The following is a 23,630-nucleotide window of genomic DNA, read 5'->3' as shown; positions in this document are numbered from 1 at the left end:
ACGGGTCTCTACTGCTTTCTGCTCTCTTTACATCATAAATAAATAAATAAATAAATAAATAAATAAATGGTTAATGGAACTGGTGACACAAACTAGATCCCAGTGTTCAAGACTCTTTTCAAGTCCGTGCGGCTAAATCTAGGACGAAACTCAAAGACCGAAGGAGAGACATTTGATGGACGGATCCAGCTGTTTTACAGTCTCGAGCACGGCGGATTAAATGCAATGGTGGACAAATCAGGAACCCTGGTCATTTTGTCTACTGTTAAATGTTTTATTCTTAACCCTTAAAAGAGCTCGTAAGCTCAAAAAGTGTTATGAGTTAATAAAATGATACAGATTAGATTGTGTAGGGATTATTGTTGTGACTGATCAGATTAGATATTATATTCTGCCGCTATGTCATGTAGAGAGACGGTCACGAACGTAATCCCTACACGATGTAACCTCAAATCTCTTAACATAGAGACAAAGTGATTTTAAAAAGCACCCCTATATTATTTTTATCGCACAACCTTGCAGTCTTCACATGTTACTGTGTGCTCAAGTATGTGGAAGAGGGCTGACTAAGGCTGTCCCCAGAGAAATGGTCATGTCACGTTTTGTCACGTTTGCTGCGATCCGAATCCGAATGTTCCTCTGAGGTTTTGATCTGATTTCAGACTCATTTGATTCATTTACATTTACAGCATTTAGCAGACTCCATTATCCAGAGTGACTTCCATTCATTTCAATTTATAAAATTGAGCAATTGAGTGTTAAGGGCCTTAAGTTCGAATCCCAGGTTCACCAAGGTGCCGTTTCTGGGCCTCGAACTCATGACCTTCCGATCAGTAGTCTAACACCTTAACCACTGAGCTCTGAACTCTAGTGCGTTCATCTTACATCATAGTTACATTTACATTTCCAGCATTTGGCAGACGCTCTTATCCAAACCTCATTTTATATAACCGGGCAAATGAGGGTTAAGTGCCTTGCTCAGGGGCCCAGCAGTGGCATCTTGGTGGACCTGGGATTCGAACTCATGACCTTCCGATCAGTCGTCCAACACCCACATCCATACCACATATCACATCCCCATCCCACAACGTCCCCCTGCCACTCATCCTACACGTGTTGTAGAAAATAATAATGGCGTCATCGGTTAAATGGCGTCAGGTTGCTTTACTTCCTGAAGAAAGTGCCGACCGGAGTACGAGTTACGTTCATGTTCATGTGAATCTTGGCACTGTTCCAGCTCAATTAAACTTACACCACCGCCTACAAGTAGTCTCGTAAAGGGTTCAGGACCGCCGTGTGATGTTTCAGACTAAACCGTCTCTGCATGACAGCCATCATGGAACCTCATGGATGGAATTTCCAAAGTCAAACTGGCGACAAAATTCGAGGTGGGGTTTGAGAATAAATATATTTTTATTGCCTGCGTTAACACACTTAACAAGCTTGTTACGTTAAATAGCGCGTTTTACTCTAATCGGTTAGGGCTAGCTAACATAGTCACGATTTGTCCACCGCTGAATTCAACAAACAAACAAAAAAAGCTGATATGTTAAATACTTAATGTTGGATGTTTATATATAAAAAAAAAACCTGCTTGTTAAATCTTTCAAAATAAGAAGCGATGGCGGTTTGGACACGGATGGATCATGAGCCTTGGGAAAACACCTGATGATTTTCATTCTGAATTAGAAAATCATTTCTTATTGTTATTCCTACAGAATGTCCTTTGTAAAAGAAAAAGGGATGCCACGACAAAGAACTACTCACGCAGGAGGAAATCAGGCTTTAGGGTGAGATCTGATCGCTATGCAAAGATGGCAGTTTTTCCTGCACTTTATTTTATTTGGAAGAAATAAAAAATTTAAAAAAAGGAAGAAGAATTAATAAGCTGATAATCCCCCTGGCAGTGAGATAGTTCATTCATTCTGGCAAACACAGGAGGAGGAGGAGGTGGAGGAGGAGGAGGAAGAGGAGGAGGAAAAGGAAAAGGGAGAGCAGGAGGAGCAGTTAAACAAGTTACCCATGAATCTCCACCCCACAACTCCCAGTTCACCACATTGAAGTTTCGAGGTCCACCTACTTTGCCGTGGAAAGAATTTGAACGCTAAATTCAGCAAGAGAGCGAGAGAAGAGAGCAGTTTCAATCCAACCGAACTGCAGCAAACGACACAGGGTTTAATTTTTCCTCCACAGTAAAGACGTATAATAAAAAAACAAAACAAAAAAAAACACTAAAGCTAAGTGACACGTTTACAATTCAGACGAAAATCATCACATCATTTCAATTCGGTCACGTTACAGAAAACCTTCGGAGGTGATTTCCTGCGTTTACTAAGTCGACGCATCCGATTTCAATCGTTTATATGCATAAGTTGTAATTTAAAAATCTCTCTCGGGGTCGGACTGATCTGGTGTGATATCAGCGGCCGTTTCGTTCACAAAACGTAAATTAGTGCGTCTTCGATTTCAGGGAGTTTTTTTGTGGCTGTTGTCGTCAAAAATGATTTGCTGATGCTGCTGTTTTTTTTTTTTTTTTCAATGAATTTTTTTTTCCTTGAATTTTATGAAATCACAATCCCACAATCCCAGGAATCTTCTTTTAATCTCCTACCAGTGAAAACACGTATGTAATGACTTTCTATGAGAGCTGTATTCGTGTTCACACACGGATGGATGTACAGTAGCAGCTCCAGATGGATTCCGCTTCATGAAGTATTCGGACATTCTAAAAGGAGATCCGTCGTCCTCAGTGGTCTCTGAGGACGACGACCTCCTCATCAGTACACAATTGTCAGACTTTATCTGACTGTAGAAAGGACATTATACATAACAACACTCTCTGGTGTTTATAACAGTTTATAATCACACCCTTTGGTGTCACCCAAATGAGGATGAGGTTCACTTTTGAGTCTGGTTCCTCTCAAGGTTTCTTCCTCTTCCATCTAAGGGAGTTTTTCCTCACCACAGTCACATCAGACTTGTTCATTAGTGATAAATACAAACACATTTAAATATAAGTCTAATTTTAATCTTGAACTTTTGTCTAATATTAATCTTTGTATAATAATAAACTTTTTGTATTATATTTCTTATATTGCTTTCTCTCAACGTCGTGTTAAAATCGCTATACATATAAAATTTAGTTGAATTGGATTAAAAAGAAGGATTTAGCTCATCGTGTGTCACGACCCGAATCTGTGGAAATTCTGGGGTAGTTTTGAAAAAAATTGTGAGCTCTTACAAATACGGTGATGTTTGCTTGCGTCTGCGTTAATTTGTGTGATCGAAAAATCTTGAAATCTTGGGAGGGACTGTTAAATAAATAGGGATCGCTGTGACATCTACTCATGGTATAAAGACATGGTTTGGGTAAGAAATTTAAATTAGCCAGTTAGAATGAGGAAATATGTACCGTTTTATGTTTTGGCTCTCAAGACCTCCTTTATTGCTTCGGTCTACATTTTAATAGGCTTTCATCTGATTCAGAGACCTTTAGGCTTAATCCTCGAAACATCTAGCAAAGGCAGAGTCTCCCATTTAAAAATAAATCTATTCTCTATAATGAGTCTAAGGGGCTTTTTACCCCTGGTCACTTCACACGTTTTCTGTGATCAGATATCTAACCGATGGTAACAATACCAGGTCTAAATGCCCTCCGAAACGTTTTCGAGACGGATATAAATCCGATCGTTCAAACCACTTCAGGAGGTGGTCTGGGACGCGTTTCAGATGAAACTGGACAGGTGTAAATGCATGTGGTTGTTCAAGCCACATACGTCAGCGCTATACTCCTCCTAAACGGAAGTACGTCACTCGCAGGTGATCTTTCACCCAGGTGTCTCGTTGGGTCTTAAAACGCGCTGCTGCCGCAAGCGGCAATGCAGCAAACAGTAAATGCTGTTTTTTTGTAGCCGTCATAACCGCCGTAACGAGTTTTTCCGTCTTCTTTTTGATCGCGTTCTGAAAACTGCACACACCAAAGCGTGTTCTCTTTCAATTACCCCGGAAATGAGGTAAAATATATTAGCATTTTGGGCGGGAGTAGAAAGATCAGATCGATATCCGATTCGCCGAGACGCATTTATGTGGCCTAATGTAAACGGAGCAGTTTTAACAAATCAGATAGCTATCGGATCAGCGACAACACACGAAGTGACCGGGTGTAAAAAAATTTCCCTCTGGATGATGAACCTACCTGTCCAATAGGTAACTGTTCTATACCATATCTGCTCACCCAGGCTACTAATTTGTCCAGCCCATAATTCCTATTTAATTCTAAAGCTCTGATCACTCCTCGCACTACACCACACTGCCTCAGAACTTCTGCTCCCACCATCTCTCAGGGTAAGTGGTGTATATCAGAGGTGGGAGAAAGTCACACATGTGCAAATCACAAGTAAGTCTCGAGGCATGAATGTCAAGTCAAAGTCAAGTCGAGTCTTTTTAAGTCTCAAATTTGCGACTTAAGTCTGACTCAAGTCAAGTCGAGTCCCCCGTCTCTGAGTCGTTTAACTCAAGTCCGAGTCAAGTCTCAAGTCATGAATGTCAAGTCAGAGTCAAGTCTTTTTTTTAATATTTGTCAAGCAAGGCTCAAATTTGCGACTTAAGTCTGACTCGAGTCAAGTCATATAACTCGAGTCCCCCATCTCTGTGTTTATATACATCGAGACTCTTCTGTTCTGACACTGAGGTGGTGAATTGAACTTCATGCAGGTGTAAAGACCTACACCTCTTCCTAACACACTAAAACTAGCACTCATTTTTTCCTGATTGTTTTAGATAGATATTTTTTAAATGCTATAATTCCTCCGAGCAGATTTTATGACCTGGTGAACCGATGATTCACCGATTCACTGATTCACGAGACTTCAAAACACTCAAATTCCATAAAAGTAAAGATTTCAACGCTGGACCCTGGAGATTTAGATAGATCTGAATCCCATCAATACCACACCACCTGTACATGGCAGATATGTCCTGTTCATGTAGCGTGTAGTTTATCTGGATAATCTACGATCTTAACTGCTACGTTCCTTAAAGCTCCTCCCCTTTTCCGTTAAGCTCGCGTGCTGTGTGACGGTAAGTAGAAAATGTTTGTTAGTTTAATGTGAAATTAAATCTATTGCTCTATCTGACGTTAGTGTTAACTGGTTCTATTTATTATTTTTTTCAGCTGAACAGGAAATATAGTTTAAGAGTGAGTGAGAGGGTAAAAGTGAGGACAAGTGGAATAAGAAGTCACAAGCGAGAAGCAGTAGATTTCATCATCAATGAGATTTAAAGGAACCTCTCCATGGTGTAAAGTGTAATAAGGTCAGCACTAACTTTTATTTTAATCGCATTCTGACAAATATATATATATATATAAATTTCCCACAAAAATACAGTAAGTCTGTTATACACACAGGCCTGAGTAAGATATACAAGTAAGACATACACACACACACACACACACACACACACACACCAACGTACACACACACTACAACATACACACACACACACACATTTCAACACATACACACACACCAGCAGACATACACTACAACATATACACACACACAAGCACATGCACACACAAGCACATGCACAAGTACACACGCACACAAGCACATGCACATACACACACACGCAGATACACACACCCATATACACACATACACACCCACAAGCACATACACACCCACAAGCACATACACACCCACAAGCACATACACACGCACACACAAGCACATACACACAGACACAGACACACACACACACAAGCACATACAGACAGATATACACACACACATACACAATCACATTCACACAGACACACACACTAGCACATATACACACGCACCCACACACACACACACACACACACACACACAAACACTTACTTCCTCTAAAACACAAGAGAGCAGAAGGATCTGATTCATAATCTGAGTCTAATCCGGTTATGTGTAAATACAATTTTGTTGTCAAGTGCTGATCTAATCTTCCTGATGACAGGCAGACAGACAGACAGACAGGCAGACAGACAGGCAGACAGACAGACAGAGTCAGGCAGACAGTCAGGCAGATAGTCGGTATATAACGGTTAGTGACACCAGAGAGAACAGCAGGAGTTTCAGTGTAACAGTGACGTCACAGACACACTCGTACCTTGCTGGTGGAGGCTTTGTATGTGGTCTTCAGTTTCTGGGACAGCTGACTCGTACTGTGACTTGCTGTTTCAATCACAAACACAGTGTTACTTTCTAAACAATGTTGTAGAAACAATTATAACCAAAAATAAATAAATAAACCTTTGAGTAAAAATTCTAGAACATTAAGTAAAGCTTTGTACCTTTAGTCTTCAGTGCTCCTTTCCCCAGGTCTCCTCCATCAACAGTCTGACCCTCACCAGCCAAGCGCTCGTTCAGGGACTCGATCTCTCGCCTCACTGCACAGTTAGCAGTAACGTGTTAGGGTCACTGAGCCAGTCAGTGTTTGAGAGAGTCAGTGTGTGAGAGAGCCAGGGTGTGAGAGAGCCAGGGTGTGAGAGAGTCAGTGTGTGAGAGAGTCAGGGTGTGAGAGAGCCAGTGTGTGAGAGAGCCAGTGTGTGAGAGAACCAGTGTGTGAGAGAGTCAGGGTGTGAGAGAGTCAGGGTGTGAGAGAGTCAGGGTGTGAGAGAGCCAGTGTGTGAGAGAACCAGTGTGTGAGTGAGCCAGGGTGTGAGAGAGTCAGTGTGTGAGAGAGTCAGTGTGTGAGAGAGTCAGAATGTGAGTGAGTCAGTGTGTGAGTGAGCCAGGGTGTGAGTGAGCCAGGGTGTGAGAGAGTCAGGGTGTGAGAGAGTCAAGTGTGTGAGAGAGTCAGGGTATGAGTGAGTCAGGGTATGAGTGAGTCAGGGTGTGTGAGTGAGTCAGGGTGTGTGAGAGAGTCAGGGTGTGAGTGAGTCAGGGTGTGAGTGCCAGGGTGTGAGTGAGTCAGGGTGTGTGAGAGAGTCAGGGTGTGTGAGAGAGTCAGGGTGTGTGAGAGAGTCAAGTGTGTGAGAGAGTCAGGGTGTGTGAGAGAGTCAGGGTGTGTGAGAGAGTCAGGGTGTGAGAGAGTCAGGGTGTGTGAGAGAGTCAGGGTGTGTGAGAGAGTCAGGGTGTGTGAGAGAGTCAGGGTGTGTGAGAGAGTCAGGGTGTGAGAGAGTCAGTGTGTTAATGTAATATTAACAGGTGGTTGAACGGACAAAAATATGACATCACAATACATAAAAACATGCGAGCAGATATTATTTAACTAATTGTGTCATTCTGTCCTTCCCTTCAAAGCTACATAATATATTTACATATATTTCTATCAGGCCAAATAATAATAATGAATAATGATCATCCTGCTCAAAAGTTTACACCCCTCTAGCTTTTTAAATGGAATTTTAAACAGGAATTCTCCTGTTCTGTTGTGGCCATGTTCGGTATCGAATGCCTCACTCTACAGTGGTGTTAATACGAAGCTCATATGAAAGTAGACGCTCAGGATTTTAAGGATTTGCAGTGTTTCATAAGTATTTTTTAGTTTTTCTCTGATATTAAGCCTATTTCTGCTCTCTGAGATGCTTCCTGTGCTCGTTCATAAGCAGCTAACATTCAGTGTAAAGTTTCAGTGTATAAAACACACTGAAAGACAACAGAGTCGACTCATTTCAGATCAGACTCACGGCCAGAAAAAGAATTTTTTTCATTTAAACCGAAAACGTTCCTTAAAGGTGGGGTCTCCGTTGTTTGAAAGCCAATGTTGACATTTGAAATCACCAAAACAAACACGCCCCTAACCCAAACGGGTCCCACCCCTGTTTTGATAGCTCCGCCCACACATACACCAGACAAGTGTAACCCAAGTATAACCCAGACAGGTATTATGGCGGAACATTTTGGGGCAGCTGACCGAGGGTATATTTTTATCAATAAATGAACTCAATGAGTAATACTATGGTAATACAAATGTGTTTTTGTAGTACTGTGTGTTGTACCGTGAAAGGTTTAGCTCTGTTTCACGCGGAAGATGTTCAGTTCTCTGGAAAGCTGATCCTATATTAACACGTCCTACTTCTTACCTTATCGTAAGCCTTTCTTCGCTTTCTTTCTTTGTTTTCATCCTCCATGTCAATGTTAAAACCGCTTTCTGCTAATGTCACACATGCGCTCTGAACACTCTCTCCACCCATATTGACAAGACACGCCATAGGCTACACGTTAGTTTTGTTTTTGTTTAGTTTGGCGGCCCGACTCAGTTTTCTGAAGCATTTCTCAAAACAACAGAGACCCCACCTTTAAGTCCACTTCTTAAGGCCAGCGCTGGTGGTGCTTACTTCCTGAGCATCAGTGAACGTTTGCACCTTGTGTAATAGCTGTTTACGAGTCCCTCGGGTTGTGAAAAAATTCATCTCAACATCATCGGAAAAGCAAACAATTTGTAGGACCTGGAGGATTTTTCTGAAAAACAGCAGGAAGTCTAACTGCTCAAGAGGAACAAGGGACCAATGCAGAACGATCCCGAGCTATAAAAACGGTTGTTGCTCCACAGGTAACGAGCATTAAAAATGAACCGTGTGTAAACATTTCAACTGGATCGTTTGTGTACGTTCAGTTCAGTTATGTATGTCTTGTGCACGACGTATAAACTTCTGTCGTGCGAGACGACTTACACTGAACAGAACTAAATAAAGAAATTAGATTTGTATGATCCTTCTTAATATTATGGCCTCAAATGTAGGACGCGTCATTTAATAATAGACGAGCTGCGTCCCAAATCGCATACTTAATGCACTCCATGGCGTAGTATAAATACTGTGAGTAGTGTGTTCACACTGACTAGATGAAGTGAACATCAAAGTGCCTGGATGATGAGCTTATACGAATTTTAAAAAAAAATTATAAAAAAAAAAAAAGTGTGAATGTTGGAAACTTCATCCACTCAACACTAACAGCTTTGCGTACGTACTGTAGAGGGGGGAAAGGGCGTGGCTACGAAAGTGCTGGAAAAAAATTCAAGATGGCTGACGACACACCGGCGGACAAGACGTCTTTTAAAATGTTCCACGTTGTGTTCAACATATTAACAAAAACTAGTGCATAGTGAACTTAGTAAGTGCACAGAACTATTATTATTCCTACATATTAAATGCTATTAACACCGTTTCCTAGCTTAAGAAAGCTAGTCTGTGTAGTGTACGGCGCTAATATTAACAATAACAATACTTGTTAATATGTAAATATTCGTAACTTTGCGATAATACAGGGATTTTAGAGCATGTTTATAGCATGAAGTTGTCAGATTCGTTCGCTATTCGTTAATTCGTTCGCTCCGATGATGTCGTCGTAACGTGACGGCTCTATCGGTGCCACCTTCGGCAGGCGGAGACTCTTCGACTCACTTTCGATATTCTCAAGGTAGAGGTTCTCAAACTCCCGCTCGATCTGTCCAAACAGGTCCAGTAAAGTGGTCCTCAGAGCCATGGGCAGCTTGGAATCCTACAGGAGAGAAGACAACAAGTACGTCAGCTTGGGAATGTTATGGGATGATACCTCATCATCAGCACACACACACACACACACACACACACACACACACACACACACACGGAACAGAGGCGAGCACACGCACTACGAACACACACATCGCATGAACACACACACAACTAAAAGAAGAAAAAAAAAATCTAAAAATATGTTGCAGTTTTATCGATCTTATGGTTCATAACGATTTACTATTTACTAAAGAATCGTATCTTGTATTTTTTATCCATTTACAGTTACGTTTAATCTTACGAAACATCCGTAAAACAGCTTTCTGTTATCACTTAGCAGCCGCAAACAAAAATACAAATAAATAAACAAACAATTAAGTAAAAAAATATCCTGAAGACATTATGTCGAAAAAATATGTACAGACTGATAAATACCAAATCCCAATTAAAAAAAAACTCTCATCACTTAAACAATCAAACTTTTATAAACAACTACGATGTTTGAATTATTCTACTACTAGATTATGTGCCGCCTACAAACTTGAGATTTGAACGAAAGCTAAAGCGGCTATCGGGGCTGCTGTTAAACAATTAATCACAGCTCCCTGACCAATCAGAATGGAGAACTCGACGGTGCTATATAAGGTTCGATTTATTTAAGTAATAGCACGCATCGAGTTAGGAATCTGACTGAGAGGATCGAACGGACGCGCGGCGGTAGCCGTGTCTTCTCCGGCAATAACCAGCTTTACCTCCATCATCAAAAGATAAAACGATGTCCGGATAAATGCTCCATGAATCAAAGAGCAAAAACAAGCGCGTTTCCTCCATCCATCACCGTGAAACGAGAGCTGGAATCCTAAACACGAAGCTGCAAGTTGCTAGAATGGCGCCTGAGTGATGGAGCTAGGTCGACTACCCTCCAGTCTGTCACTGCCATATGTGTACACACACACACACACACACACACACACACACACACACACACACACACACAAACACACAGGTTGTGGGTTGGAGGGGGAGCTAATTAGCACCCCCCCCCCCCCCCCACTCCAGCCTCTTATTGTCCCAAAGTCACTCAATCCAGCAAAGTAAAAGCTCTCATGGTCACTAGCCTTGACCCCAGGACTGAGTGATGGAGTATTATAATCTGCACCGAGGGTTTACAGAGAGGCCTGTCAATCAACAGCCGGTCAGCAGGGAGCACAAAGAGCCAGTGAATAGAATAATCAAGAGCAAACATGCAGCGTTTATTAAAAATTGATGAGTGCCTTGGACGCTGAAGCTCCGATAAGCGACGCGGTAACAGCATTGAAGCGGTAAACATTTACACGGAATAGGAAACTCAGCAGGGATGATGTTATGCTACAAATTCGTACGGGGAAATGTTTCAGGCTGAAGCTATCTCAAAAGAGGCTCGCTGACGTTGCAATACAGACTGTGCTGCTCTGTGACGTCACGATAGAGACTTTTATTAAAGGCTGTCACTCCCAATGGCTGAAAAGTTGATCAATATCTTTGTGTTTTCTCGTATGGATTACTGTGATGCTTTGCTGGTCGGGGTCTCAAACGCTACCCTAAATAAATTACAGCTGTTTCAAAAATTCAGCCGCCCGAATCCTGAACATAGGACAAGGGATCATGTCACTCCGGTCTCCTAGTCCTTACATTGGCTCCCTGTCAGATTTTAAAGTTCTTATGCTTACCTATAAAGCTTTGAATGGTTTGGCTGCTTATTATCTTACTGAGCTTTTAGCCCCTACACATCTGTGCGTGCTCCCCGCTCTCTGGAAACTGGCCTTTTAATCGTCCCACATACCCGTTTAAAAGCTATGGGTGATGGGGCATTTTCTTCTGTAGCTCCAAGACTCTGGAATTCCACCGAGGCAGTTTGAGTGCTTAATTTAGGTTCGGGGCCTAATTTAGAACCAGTTCTTTCTGTTTCGACCGCCAAAGCACCGGCTCTGAACCAGAAAAAGTGGGGCTTAAGTAGCACCAAAACGTTGCTGGTCTAGACTTAAGAACCGCTTGGGTCAGGGGCTTAACGTACCTTAAGTATACTAATGTTTAATCACTTATCAGCACACATGATAGTAGATAGCTACATGCTAAGGCTAACTTTTTTCTGTGTTAATGATAAAATAATGTCATGCACTTCCTCGATTACAAACTCCGTTTATACAGATTACACGGAGCTGCACGTACACGTCGGATACGCCACGGTTGGATGTTAATGTAGGTTCGCAAAGCCATGAGCATTTGTATAATTGTAGGTTTCCTTTTTCTTCTGTGAAGCGCTTTGAGATGCTACTTTAAAAAGCGCTATAGAAAATAAAGTTTATTATTATTATTACTTTTTATAACTCTGTGATGTCATGAAACAGTCTGTGCTGCTCGGTGACGTCACAATAGACACTGTACTGTTCTGTGATGTCATATAACAGTCTGTACTCCTCGGTGACGTCACAATAGACACTGTACTGTTCTGTGATGTCATAACAGTCTGTACTGCTCGGTGACGTCACAATAGACACTGTACTGTTCTGTGATGTCATATAACAGTCTGTACTCCTCGGTGACGTCACAATAGACACTGTACTGTTCTGTGATGTCATATAACAGTCTGTACTGCTCGGTGACGTCACAATAGACACTGTACTGTTCTGTGATGTCATATAACAGTCTGTACTGCTCGGTGACGTCACAATAGACACTGTACTGTTCTGTGATGTCATATAACAGTCTGTTCTGCTCGGTGACGTCACAATAGACACTGTACTGTTCTGTGATGTCATATAACAGTCTGTACTCCTCGGTGACGTCACAATAGACACTGTACTGTTCGGTGATGTCATATAACAGTCTGTTCTGCTCGGTGACGTCACAATAGACACTGTACTGTTCTGTGAAGTTACAGAAGAGACTAGACAACTGAAGTATATCTAGTGCTATAACTATGTTTTTGCTGGAAATAAGTCTGTTACGGTAACGTTACATGGCGGCAGGTTTGGATGTCGTAAAGTAAACTACTGGATATATGATAACGAACACAGACAGATTAATAATAAAACCTACTCGATCCTTTGGAAAAAAAACATGATCTAATTGTTATTAACAGTTAACACGCTGGCTAGAGATTTTCCTAGTAACTTGGGCATACAAACAGAATAAATGTAAAGAATTTACAAATTCTATTTTTTTTTTTAACGAAAAATTTTAGACTTGCACACCAGTAGGACTCCCTGAAATCCTTGAACAAGTAGATTAGGTTTACAGCTTGACTCGATTCTGTGTTAATGTATCACCGAAGCTGGCGTGTTTGTGTAAGGAAGGTCCAGATAACACTTTACTGCAACACGGAATGTGCAGCTAAAGTTCTCGATCAGGGAACATCTCCTAGACTAACAGAATAGACCCTGAGACCCGAGCTCCGGCATTAATGGAGCTTGTAAAATATTGGCCGACGTGCACGGGCGTGTCTTCTGTGGTTTACCTACATCTCTGTAATGGCTCTTAAAAAAATAAATAAATAAATAAATAAATAAATAAAAGGGATGCAAGACACAAAGAACCTGGCTGGCTTTCCTATGGAGTTCTAACATCTGCAGCGCTCGCTCGCTCGCTCCTTTAACAGCTATCGAATTCCGTCTAGCTCAGGATAAAAGCGTCTTCTGGAAACCGAAGGAGCCGATTCGCGGGAAAGCCGGCTGAGGATTTCGAACCTTTTTTCCATTTTCAAGCCGGGAGACTACAAGGTGAAGGTAAGAGCGTGTTTTCAAAAGAGAAATGTGTTGAGTAAATACCTCAGAATTACTTAAAACATGCAGCAAAAACGTCGTCTGTCCTGATGATAATCGTTCAAACTTCTCAGACCCACAGACACACCCACACCCCCCCACACACACACACACACACACGTCAGTGCTGTAATGTAAATATGTGCAAATGAACAGCTGAGAGAGAGAGAAACGAGAAGAGAAAAAAAAAGACAGAGAGATAGATCAAATGAGGAAAAATTGGAGAAATTAATTGAAATTTAAGAAAGGAAGAGGGAAGTGTAGTGACCTGAGCCTCCAGCATGTCTCTGTGGATGGAGGGCCGCTCCTGCTCGGTGCTGTTGGTCCTCCGGATGGAGAGGCTGTGAGACTTGCGCTTCTGCTTGGCTTGACGGGCGACTGCGCTGTTTCCGCTCTCTACAGGCATCACTCCTCAGTGACGTCCTCCTGTGTGCTTCCTACCTGCAACTGAGTGATCGACCCACACACACACACACACACACACACACACACACACACACACACACACACAGGCTTTTATCTCTGCCAAAAGATCGCTGGTGCTCCATTTCAAACAGATAATGGGTTTACAAAACAGCAACACTACTAATGCGATGTGTTAGACGGAGCAGGAGCGACAGGATTCCTTCACTCTTTCGTTATCGTCTTCTTTGCTTTAGAAAAACTGCACGTGTCGCACCATATCTACATTTTTATATTACTTTTAAACAAAAAAAAAATCATATAAGATATAATCACTACTTTTTATAACATTTAGTTTTATCTAACGCTTGCGAACGTTTATGGTCTTTTGACCCGGTCGCACGGCAGAAAGTCAGTTGGTTATACAGGATGTATGCAAGCCTCGTGAAGGTACAGGCTGGAAAAGGAGCACACAAACATGCAAAAGAAAAACAAAATACCAGGAAAATGAAGTGCAGTGCATGAGAAACAAAGCAGACACATCCTCAGGGGGTCGTATGGGTGGGAGGGGTTCAGCTGCTTTACAGGCACGTGTGGGTCTGGACACAAACTGACGAACGTTCTCCGACACTAAACACAAAACAACATGAGCTACACGTGTAACAGAATGAAGACATGACAAGGTCAAATGCAGTGAGTGTGTGTGTGTGTAAGTGTGTGTGAGTGTGTGTAAGTGATTGTGTGTGAATGTAAGTGAGTCAGTAATTGTTTGAGTGAGTGTGTAAATGTGTGTGTGTGTGTGTGTGTGTGTGGTTAGAAACACAAGCTCCTATGAGGGAGAAGCAGCACAGCTGAGAGGAGGAACATGGGGTTATAAAGCATTGGTCTCTTTACATGTCCCAGTAAGCGACATCTGATCACGACAACATTTTGTTCCTCATTTCTGAGAGATTTTGCTCACTACAGATTCTGAAAACACACGATTGTGTAGCAAAGGGTTTACTTTTCTGTATATACGAGTTTCACAATGCATTTTGTTCCCCATTGTGCAGCTGTCTAATCATTTGATATACAGATTGCTGCAACACATAAAATCATTCAGATGCAGATCATAACTCAGAAAGAGTGACGTAAATGTGAGCTCAGCCCTTGTTGTTATCTCTTGGTATCTTCATGGGTTTTCGCACTCCTCCTCACACACTACAGATTAGACAGAATGCCACAAAAAATAACAAAAAAAAAAAAACAGGATGAAGAACCTCTTGTTGATGAAAGAGGGTCAGAGCACAGCAGCCAGACCGGTTCAAGAGGATCAGGTTAACTTAATTAACTGCTCTTTACAGGTGTGTTGAGCAAGCTTGAGCTATGACGGATGAGCTACAGAAGCTCAAGAGCAACTCCCAATCCTGTTCGCTTGGAACAATGTCACCTGGTCTGATTTCTGCTGTGACGTGCAGATGTGCTGGTCAACAGCATGAATCCATGAGATAAACCTGATCGGAGTGAACAGCCCAATATTCTATGGAATGTTTTCGGTCTATCTGATAATCACCTGCTACTCTTTTTTTCTTTAATTTACCTGTTGTCAAGCTTATAAAGTGGTCCTGAAGGCTGTTCTAAATGCAAATATTGGTCCTAACCGGCATTGGTTACTAATAAAGTGCCCATCAAATTTGTGTGATTTTTTAAGAGAGATTTTTGAGAGAGAGAGAGAGAGAGAGAGAGAGAGAGAGAGAGAGAGAGAGAGAGAGAGAGAATGAGTGAGAGAGAGTGAGAGAGAGAGAGAGACAGAGAGAGAGAGAGAAAGGGAGAGAGAACAAGAAAGAGAGAGAGCGTGAGTGAGAGAGAGAGAGGCAGACAGAGAAAGAGAGCGAGAGAAAGAGAGCGAGGGTGAAAGAGACAGAGAGAGACAGAGAGAGAGACACACACACACGGAGACAGAGAAAGAGACACACACACAGAGAGAGAGAGAGAGAGAGAGAGAGAGAGAGAGAGAGAGACAGAGAGAGAGAGAACCACTGCTGTAATGTAAACAGGAACTAATCTGTATCTTGACTGTTCTACAAAAAAAATCTGGCTTTAACCCATTTAAACTACTTTGTTCCGTTCACCGATACATTAAACATTATAACTAGTGTAATGTGAGTGTAATGTACCGTGCTGTTCTATAACATTTACACCTTTTAAAGGACTAAGGAGGTGGAGTTTACAGCTCTAATTTAAAACACAGGTTTATATTAAATACTAGTGCATTAAACACTGTCGTTACTATAGCAACATCTCACACAGAGACTTGGAAGCCTAATAAAGACCCTAATTATCAATAACTTATCAACTTATCACTGTGTTCCCTTCATAATACTGAGATCAGGGCAGGAAGCTCCCACAACAGCACACAGGTGTTGAACACACAGAGTTGACATTTAGATGATTTTCTGTGAAAATAAACCCAAGTGAAGGTGTAATAAAAGCGTTATTATTCGCTATGACGTTATGTAAACACAGCTAGCATGCTAACAGTTACTTAGCTCAGATGCTAACTCATCAACACTCAGCGCTCGTACTCACGTGTTTAAACGTCTCGATGTGTACGCTCAGACACGTGACAACACGTCAGTAAGTCAAACTGCATCTCCGGTAGATATCAGTGCTAACGCTGTGATCACACACAGCAAAAGTCCAACGGGAAAAGCGTTTACACACAGCCGAATTAACTGGGTCACTGAAGCGTCCTCGGCCACAACACTACTGCGCATGCGTGAGGTCTCAACTACACATGCGCACTACAGCTCGGGCTCAGCTCAAGCACTGACAGCTATTTTGTGCAGGTGTTTTAGTTTCAGCAGGAGCTTAATAATAATAATAATAATAATAATAATAATAATAATAATAATAATAATAATAACACTACTACTAATAATAATAATAATAACAACAACAATAATAATAAATAATAATAATTATAATACTACTACTACCACTAATAATAATAAAAAATAAACAAATAATAATAATAAAATAATAACAATAATACTAAAAACAACAAAAATAATAAATAGTTATACTACTACTACTACTACTAATAATAATAATAACAACAACAATAATAGAAATAATAATTATAATAATAATAACAATAAATACTAATACTAATACTACTAATAAGAACAACAATAATTATAAGAATAATAATCATTTTCTACATAAACCTCTTCCCTCTTCTCTCGTTTCTATTTCCATATTTTTTGCCGCCTCAATTTTCAGTCTGTCAGTTTTTTATGCGAGACATATTTACCAAATGTCACTAAATAATTTACTTCACAAATGACACTGATGACGGAAGTGATGATGATGATGAAGATGATGATTATTTTTAATCAGCACTATATAAAGGAATCAGTATCATCAGTATCAACATACATTTATGAACTGATAAACCTTAAATATCGATAAGTAACTTACATGGGATTCCTTGGGACTTTTTTACTACAAAACTTTACAAAAATAAAATAAAAGTTTTAGCATTGACGAATCACGTGATTACTTTCCACCAATCCCGTGAAAGCCACGGAATACGTCATATCCGGTAGCGTCTTCCATCTTGTTTTCACGGTAACAGAATAGTGTTAGTATATCGCGGGTATTAATAACGAAGTTAAAGGGTAAGACGTGAGTATTTATGTGTATAAATGTTGCTGTGTGAACGCTTTGGGTGTTTTATTAACGTCTTCGGTGAGGTTACCATGGTAATTCGTACTGCAGGTGGTCCGATGGTCCGAGTATTCTGATTGGTCAGCGTGTTCCGTCTCACCATGGCGCGCGCACTTAGGGTGGTGCTAAGGACGGTGGCTGGCGAGGGACACAACGTGTTTAGACCCTTTAAAATGTGCGAAGCGAGGCCTTTATGTCAACAAGCTGTCCTGTGCTCCTCTCCTGCTCTGCTCTCTACACTCATCTGCAGGTAAAACTGGGCTTTATCATCATCATCATCATCATCATCATCATCATTACTGTAGGGATGTTAAGGCACTTTCTGTAGCTGACCGTCACCTTTATGGTGGAGAATAAGAAAGAAAAACATCTAATTGTTAATGTGAAGTTTTATTACATAAAGGAGTCTCCAGTGTCAGAACTAATACGTTACATTAATATAAATACATTTATTATTTAACCCAACAGCTCGGTGTAAACTCCACGTCCTCTACATGTGTTGTTCCTTACATACATCTGTACTATTTTATTTATGTGTGTGTGTGTGTGTGTGTGTGTGTGTATACACATACATTACTGTACATTCTGACTAATATTTCTTATTTATTTATTTATATGTTTATTTGTTTGTTTAGTGGACTTGTTTATTCAGCTTACACATTTTTATTAATGCCATAACCACAGAAACATTTACTTGTACTTTTTACAAATGTCAACACATCTCTGTACTGCTATAGCCTTTATATTTATTCACTGTACCTATGTTTACATATATCGATATATTACCCGCTGTACATACATTTTATTTATATATATATATATTATATTTCTGTGATGTGATATATGGCTAAGTACGGTGACCCATACTCAGAATTTGTTCTCTGCATTTAACCCATCCAAAGTGCACACACACAGCAGTGAATACAGACACACTGTGAACACACACCCGGAGCAGTGGGCAGCCATTTATGCTGCGGCACCCGGGGAGCAGTTGGGGGGGTTCAGTGCCTTGCTCAAGGGCACCTCAGTCGTGGCCGGCCCGAGATTCGAACCCACAACCTTAGGGTTAGGAGTCAAACTCTCTTAACCATTACATGTTGTATATCTATGTATATCTTTATATATTCCATGCTATACATACGTTTACATATATATCTTTGTATATACCGTATGTATATATTACATGCTGTACATACATGTTAATCTCTGCACTTGTCTATTTGCACAATGGCTACTCTCTCTGCACTTCTGGTAAATGCCATATCTATTTTATATCTTTATCTATTCTATCTACTCTCTATTCTACCTATCTCTCTCTCTCTCTCTCTATCCATCATTACCTGTTATGAAGTATTGAGCTGGAATCCTGTAATATGTATAAAATGTAATTTAGATATCTCACAGTATAAAGTGTGTTATTGCAGCTCTGTTCTGTACCTGTGTATATTATATTTATGTTCATATATTCACTTTTTTTGGGGGTGGGGGTCCTACTTTCTGTTTTCACAGGTTTAGTGCTGCTTCCTGTAATCAGGCCAGTGTAAGGATGCCAGAAATAAACACAGATAATCTGGATGAGAAGCAGGTCCTTCTGCTGGCTGAGATGTGCATCACGATCGACGAGAACGACCAGGAGATCGGAGCAGACACCAAGAAGAACTGCCACCTCAACTCCAACATCAGCAAAGGCAGGTTTTTAAATGTTTCTGAGAAGGTGTACTGATACACACACACACACACTCACAGACACACAATCAGTAATCACGTACACGAAGATCTTATGATACAATTTTTTTTTTCATTAAATTATTCTTATTTCAATTTAGAATAAACATCAAAAATCAAAAGTGTTTTTTAAACAGCAAAAATATTTTTGGCATAAAATATTACAATTTGTTTGTTTTTTTTTCACTTATTTGTTTTATGTATTATTGATATTTAGAATTGTAATTCAGATTTTTTTCCCCTCACAATTGTGTACATTTTAAGAAAGAAAATATTTTTTAAATTATTTAATAAATATCAGAATCTATTTTATTAATGTGTATATAGTGTAAAAAAAGAGAACAATTTTTTTGTTAAAAATATTTAACAAATATTAAAATAGTAATATTAAACATTTATAAAAATTAACATTTTATATTTTATCTTTTTTGAAAATTTTTTAAATGATCCATTTTCATTTACTTCCAAACAGTTTGTCTGTGATGCATATACACACATTCATGTGTGCTTGTGTTTCTAATCATGTACACAAAACCTTATAGCTAGCAAAGTATATTATATGTTTAAGACTGTGTTTATTTATCCTGACAGGATTACTGCACCGAGCATTCAGTGTTTTCCTGTTTAACAGTGAAGAAAAGCTGCTCTTACAGCAGAGATCTGATGCCAAGATCACGTTCCCAGGTTTGTCTGGGAGTTGTTTTTAAAGCAGACTGCTGTTGGCTGGATCCGACCTTACGTTCGTTAACCCCGCGTCTTGTTGTGTTCTCCGTCAGGGTGCTTCACTAACACGTGCTGCAGTCACCCTCTGTACACGCCGTCCGAGCTGGAGGAGCAGGACGGCATCGGGGTGAGACGAGCTGCACAGAGGAGACTGGAGGCCGAACTCGGCATCCCCACACATCAGGTACACGATGCGTCTGTGTCTTTCACCACTGTTTGTTAAACTACTTGTGCTACTTTTCCACATTTTGGCACGTTACGCTACGCTACTGGTTGCCATGGTGATGCCAAATATCAGTGTATTCAACACTATTTTAAAAAATTCAAACATTCTAGAGCATGTGTGAAATGTATAGCTGCATTATTGCCACATATCACTAGCATTCTACTGTCACTAGCAGGACACATCTTTAACACACTGCGTTTTCCTGAGCGACTCGCTATATCTCATTTTATACATCTGAGTGATTTAAGGTTTAAGGGCCTTGCTCCGGGCCCCAGCACTGACAGCTTGGTGGACCTGGGGTTTAAACTCACAACCTCAGTAGTCCAACACCTTAACCCAGGGGTTGGGAACACACGGCTCTGGAGCCGAAAAGTCGCTCACTGTACAGCTCACTGTAGATTTGGAAAATAAATATTTAAATGTATTTTATTTTAGTTAGTTAGATTTTTTAAAAAATGTAATTCTAAGATTATGATGCTCTTGTAACATTAAAATAAACCGTGTTTAATTTGTCGCTCAAAATATGCGTCATAACTGCCGACTTGCGAAATCCGACACACAGAAGCAGACGCAGTTTCGGTTTGCTGCAGCCGGCAAGTTAAAAAATTTTGATGTCATGAATACGAAGAGGACTCAATTACACATTGGACATTTTATGTTTCACTTCAACCCAGCATGTTTTTTCTTAAGTGTAGTTCAAACTGTTCAAAATATTTTTGTTTGCCTGCAGAAATAAAATTTCATTTACTCGGTAGCAGTTCATTGATTTCATAAATGCAACACATTACAGTCATTTCTATACTTTCCATAAAGGTAAAAAACAATATATGCAGTTATCTTCATTTTAGATGTTAAAAGGGTTTTGTCCCCCCCGTGGGAAACACACACAGGTTGGCTCTTTGAGTGTTTAAGGTTGCTGACCCCGACTGAGCTACCACATCCCAGCTAACGTTTGCTGTCACTCGTGTCACCAGCTCTCGTTGGAAATCTCTGCTCGGTTTGTGGCTGCACGTGTGAGTGTTGAATTACAGCCTGGACCTGAAATGAACTCCACATGAAAGCTTGCACTACTCAAACGATTCAGTAAGTCAAGCATTTGAAGGCGAGTCGGCACTTAGCAGACGCTCGGGTCCAGACGTTTATCTTGTTTATCGACTGGCTTTTGACTGCATTTACAGCTACTAGATGTGTAGCTTCTGCAGGAGCGTTTAAAGTCTTCAGGAATGTTTTTTTTTTCAGCTTTGCAGAGCTAGATATTGCTGAAAAAATTGCTTAGGTGGAAAGTAAAACTCTTGACACTGTTTCCAGAAGGAATTCCCAAAGGGATTGTACCACAGTCAGGGTCTTGGTTTGCCCTAAATTAGGTGCTATCCATCTGGCCTTGAACTCTGACCAGTTTCCCAGTCCCTGCTGTTGGAAACCATTATCATGAACATGATGCTACCACCAGCATGCTTAACTGGATGCTGTACTTCCAAGTAGAGGTCTTCTTGGGTCTAAAGAAATTTACCCGAACCCGACGTGCATTTTTTATTTATTTATTTATTTTTTATTATTTATTATTATTAAGAAAGATCCGACCCGAGAAAAACCCGAAAAAATTAGACCAGAGTCCGACCTGACGGCTTTTTTTTTTTTTTTAACCCGACTGGACCCGAATGTTGCATAACTCTACACTAAAGTACACCATAGATTCAAAATTGATTGACAGGTCTGTTTCAACAAAAATTAGCTTACCGCCAGCCACACGTCACCAGCCACATGTCGCAAGCGGTCTTGGAAAACAGAGGACAGGTTGGAAAAGGACTCGAGTTGATGCACACACACGAGATACAGTAGTTCGGGTCTTCTCGGGTCCGTTCGGTAAAAACACATTCATTTTAAATTACCCGAGACCCGATGCTGCTATTATTATACCGGACCCGTGACTGAGGCTCACTTGAAGCTTTTAGACCCCGAATGTGCTCTGGTTTTCAGATCTAAGTGGACCCGTGAAGACCTCTACTTCCAATTAATGTGACAAGTTTCCTTCAAAAGTCACCAAACAGTTAAACTTTGGTCTCATCAGAGATCCTTTCAGCACATCCCAAGTTTTCGTTTTCATCTTTTATTTTCTTTCCCCCCCATCCTCAAATCTTCATTCATAACACTTACAAAACATTGAAAGGTTCAGGGGTGCCAATACTAACACAAGCTCCTGCAACAGTAGGTGATTAATTAGAATCTCTGTCTCTAGGTGCCTCCAGAGGAGATGACGTACCTGACCCGCATCCACTACAAGGCCGAGTCGGACGGGGTGTGGGGCGAGCACGAGATCGACTACATCCTGTTCCTGCAGAGGGACGTGAAGCTGCAGCCCGACCCCAATGAGGTGAAAAGTCACCGCTATGTCTCCAAAGAGGAGCTGAAGGAGCTGCTGGAGCAGGCAGAGAAAGGCCACGTGCAGATCACACCGTGGTTCAGCCTCATCGCCAAAACCTTCCTGTTCAGGTGGTGGGACAACCTACAGAACCTCAAACAGTTCACAGATCACAAGCGCATCCATCGCATGTGATCATCATCTCCACTGCTGCAGCACGGTCCGAGATCCTCTCCATCATCCATACAGAGCCAGTTTAACACAGAGCAGCTGTTAATAATGAATATCAAACGTTTCTGTAGTATTAGTTTCATTCATGGACTGATGTCTTCCTTACCTAATAATCTTCACCAGTTACATGATTCTCGGGTGGGATTGAAGGCTTGACGAGCGCTGCACGGGTGTCTAGTTATTACTTATTAATGTGGGGAGGGAAAAGACTCGGATATTTTTCTCTATTTCTCAAGCAGAAAAGACGAGTATTTATTTTAAAGCCTTTTAGGTTTGGTCTTTTTTTAAACATTTAATACAGAGATTCTGCTTTTCTCCAACAGCCGAGGTGCTTCGTTTAAGGGGAAATACAGGTAGTGGATGTTGCTTTCGAGGTTCACTGTGCATTGTACATAAGTTTACGTCCATGTAAAATAAACTGTAGATAAATAAATGCATCGAATTTCTGTTTTGTTCGATTTCTATCGTTTCTATCAACCATCAAGTCTTGTTTGTATTGTGTCAAGTCCAGGGTTGCTGACTCCTACCGGTTTGTCCTCACCCCTGACAAGTTTCCGAGTCCCTGCAAAAAAAAAGTATTAAAGGCAGATTTGCAGCTCGATGCCACCACCAACATGCTTCACTGTTCAGTTCAGTTTATTTTTATAACACTTTCTCAAAGCAGCTTTACACAAGTATAGAAACAGAATAAAACATTTCCACTAAAATGTTCTACTTATCAGAGATGGTAGTCAAGTATTGCGTTCGTTAAACACGTCTCCTGTAGCTTTTTTTTAACGTAGATCCCAGGACGAGTCGATGAGAAGCTCTGGCTAGCTGAGAGGTTTTATAAAGCTAAGCAAATCTCAAGAAAACTGTAAATAAATACTCACATTTCTTTTCTTCTGAATGCTCGGAGTGATAGATAGATAGATAGATAGATAGATAGATAGATAGATAGATAGATAGATAGATAGATAGATAGATAGATAG

The 23,630-nt window shown here is 40.7% G+C and overlaps 2 protein-coding genes across 7 annotated transcripts in view; one reads left to right on the top strand and one right to left on the bottom strand.

Moving 5' to 3' along the window:
• The window catches only part of wdr37 (WD repeat domain 37), a 35,645-nt gene extending 18,102 nt beyond the window's left edge, over positions 1–17,543 (bottom strand). Inside the window, exons 1-6 of one of the 5 annotated variants that reach the window (XM_027159742.2) lie at positions 17,146–17,281; positions 14,184–14,313; positions 13,550–13,728; positions 9,389–9,485; positions 6,335–6,430; positions 6,151–6,215 (exon numbers count right to left, since the gene is read on the bottom strand). In XM_027159742.2, the coding sequence (XP_027015543.1) occupies positions 6,151–6,215; positions 6,335–6,430; positions 9,389–9,485; positions 13,550–13,687 (396 nt within the window). In that variant the 5' untranslated portion in view covers positions 13,688–13,728; positions 14,184–14,313; positions 17,146–17,281. Of the gene's footprint in view, positions 1–6,150; positions 6,216–6,334; positions 6,431–9,388; positions 9,486–10,233; positions 10,256–13,549; positions 13,729–14,183; positions 14,314–16,251; positions 16,469–17,145; positions 17,282–17,425 lie in introns of those variants that run through there. The other 4 variants (XM_027159741.2, XM_047810759.1, XM_027159744.2 and 1 more) reach the window with 4 other exon arrangements.
• Positions 17,496–23,104, top strand: idi1 (isopentenyl-diphosphate delta isomerase 1). 2 transcript variants are annotated; one of them, XM_027159747.2, is made up of 5 exons: positions 17,496–17,644; positions 18,904–19,082; positions 19,711–19,803; positions 19,896–20,026; positions 22,305–23,104. In XM_027159747.2, the coding sequence occupies exons 1-5, from the start codon at positions 17,496–17,498 to the stop codon at positions 22,620–22,622; spliced, it is 870 nt and encodes a 289-aa protein (XP_027015548.1). In that variant the 3' UTR covers positions 22,623–23,104. The 2 variants fall into 2 exon arrangements, with proteins under 2 accessions (XP_027015548.1, XP_027015550.1); XM_027159749.2 differs by lacking the exon at positions 17,496–17,644 and adding an exon at positions 18,409–18,459.
• The last annotated feature ends 526 nt before the right edge of the window (positions 23,105–23,630 follow it).

Source organism: Tachysurus fulvidraco, chromosome 3 (genome assembly GCF_022655615.1).
Source record: "Tachysurus fulvidraco isolate hzauxx_2018 chromosome 3, HZAU_PFXX_2.0, whole genome shotgun sequence".
NCBI classification, from domain to species: domain Eukaryota; kingdom Metazoa; phylum Chordata; class Actinopteri; order Siluriformes; family Bagridae; genus Tachysurus; species Tachysurus fulvidraco.
The sequence above is the reverse complement of the archived record's forward strand: the minus strand, read 5'-3'. Positions and strand labels throughout refer to the sequence as shown.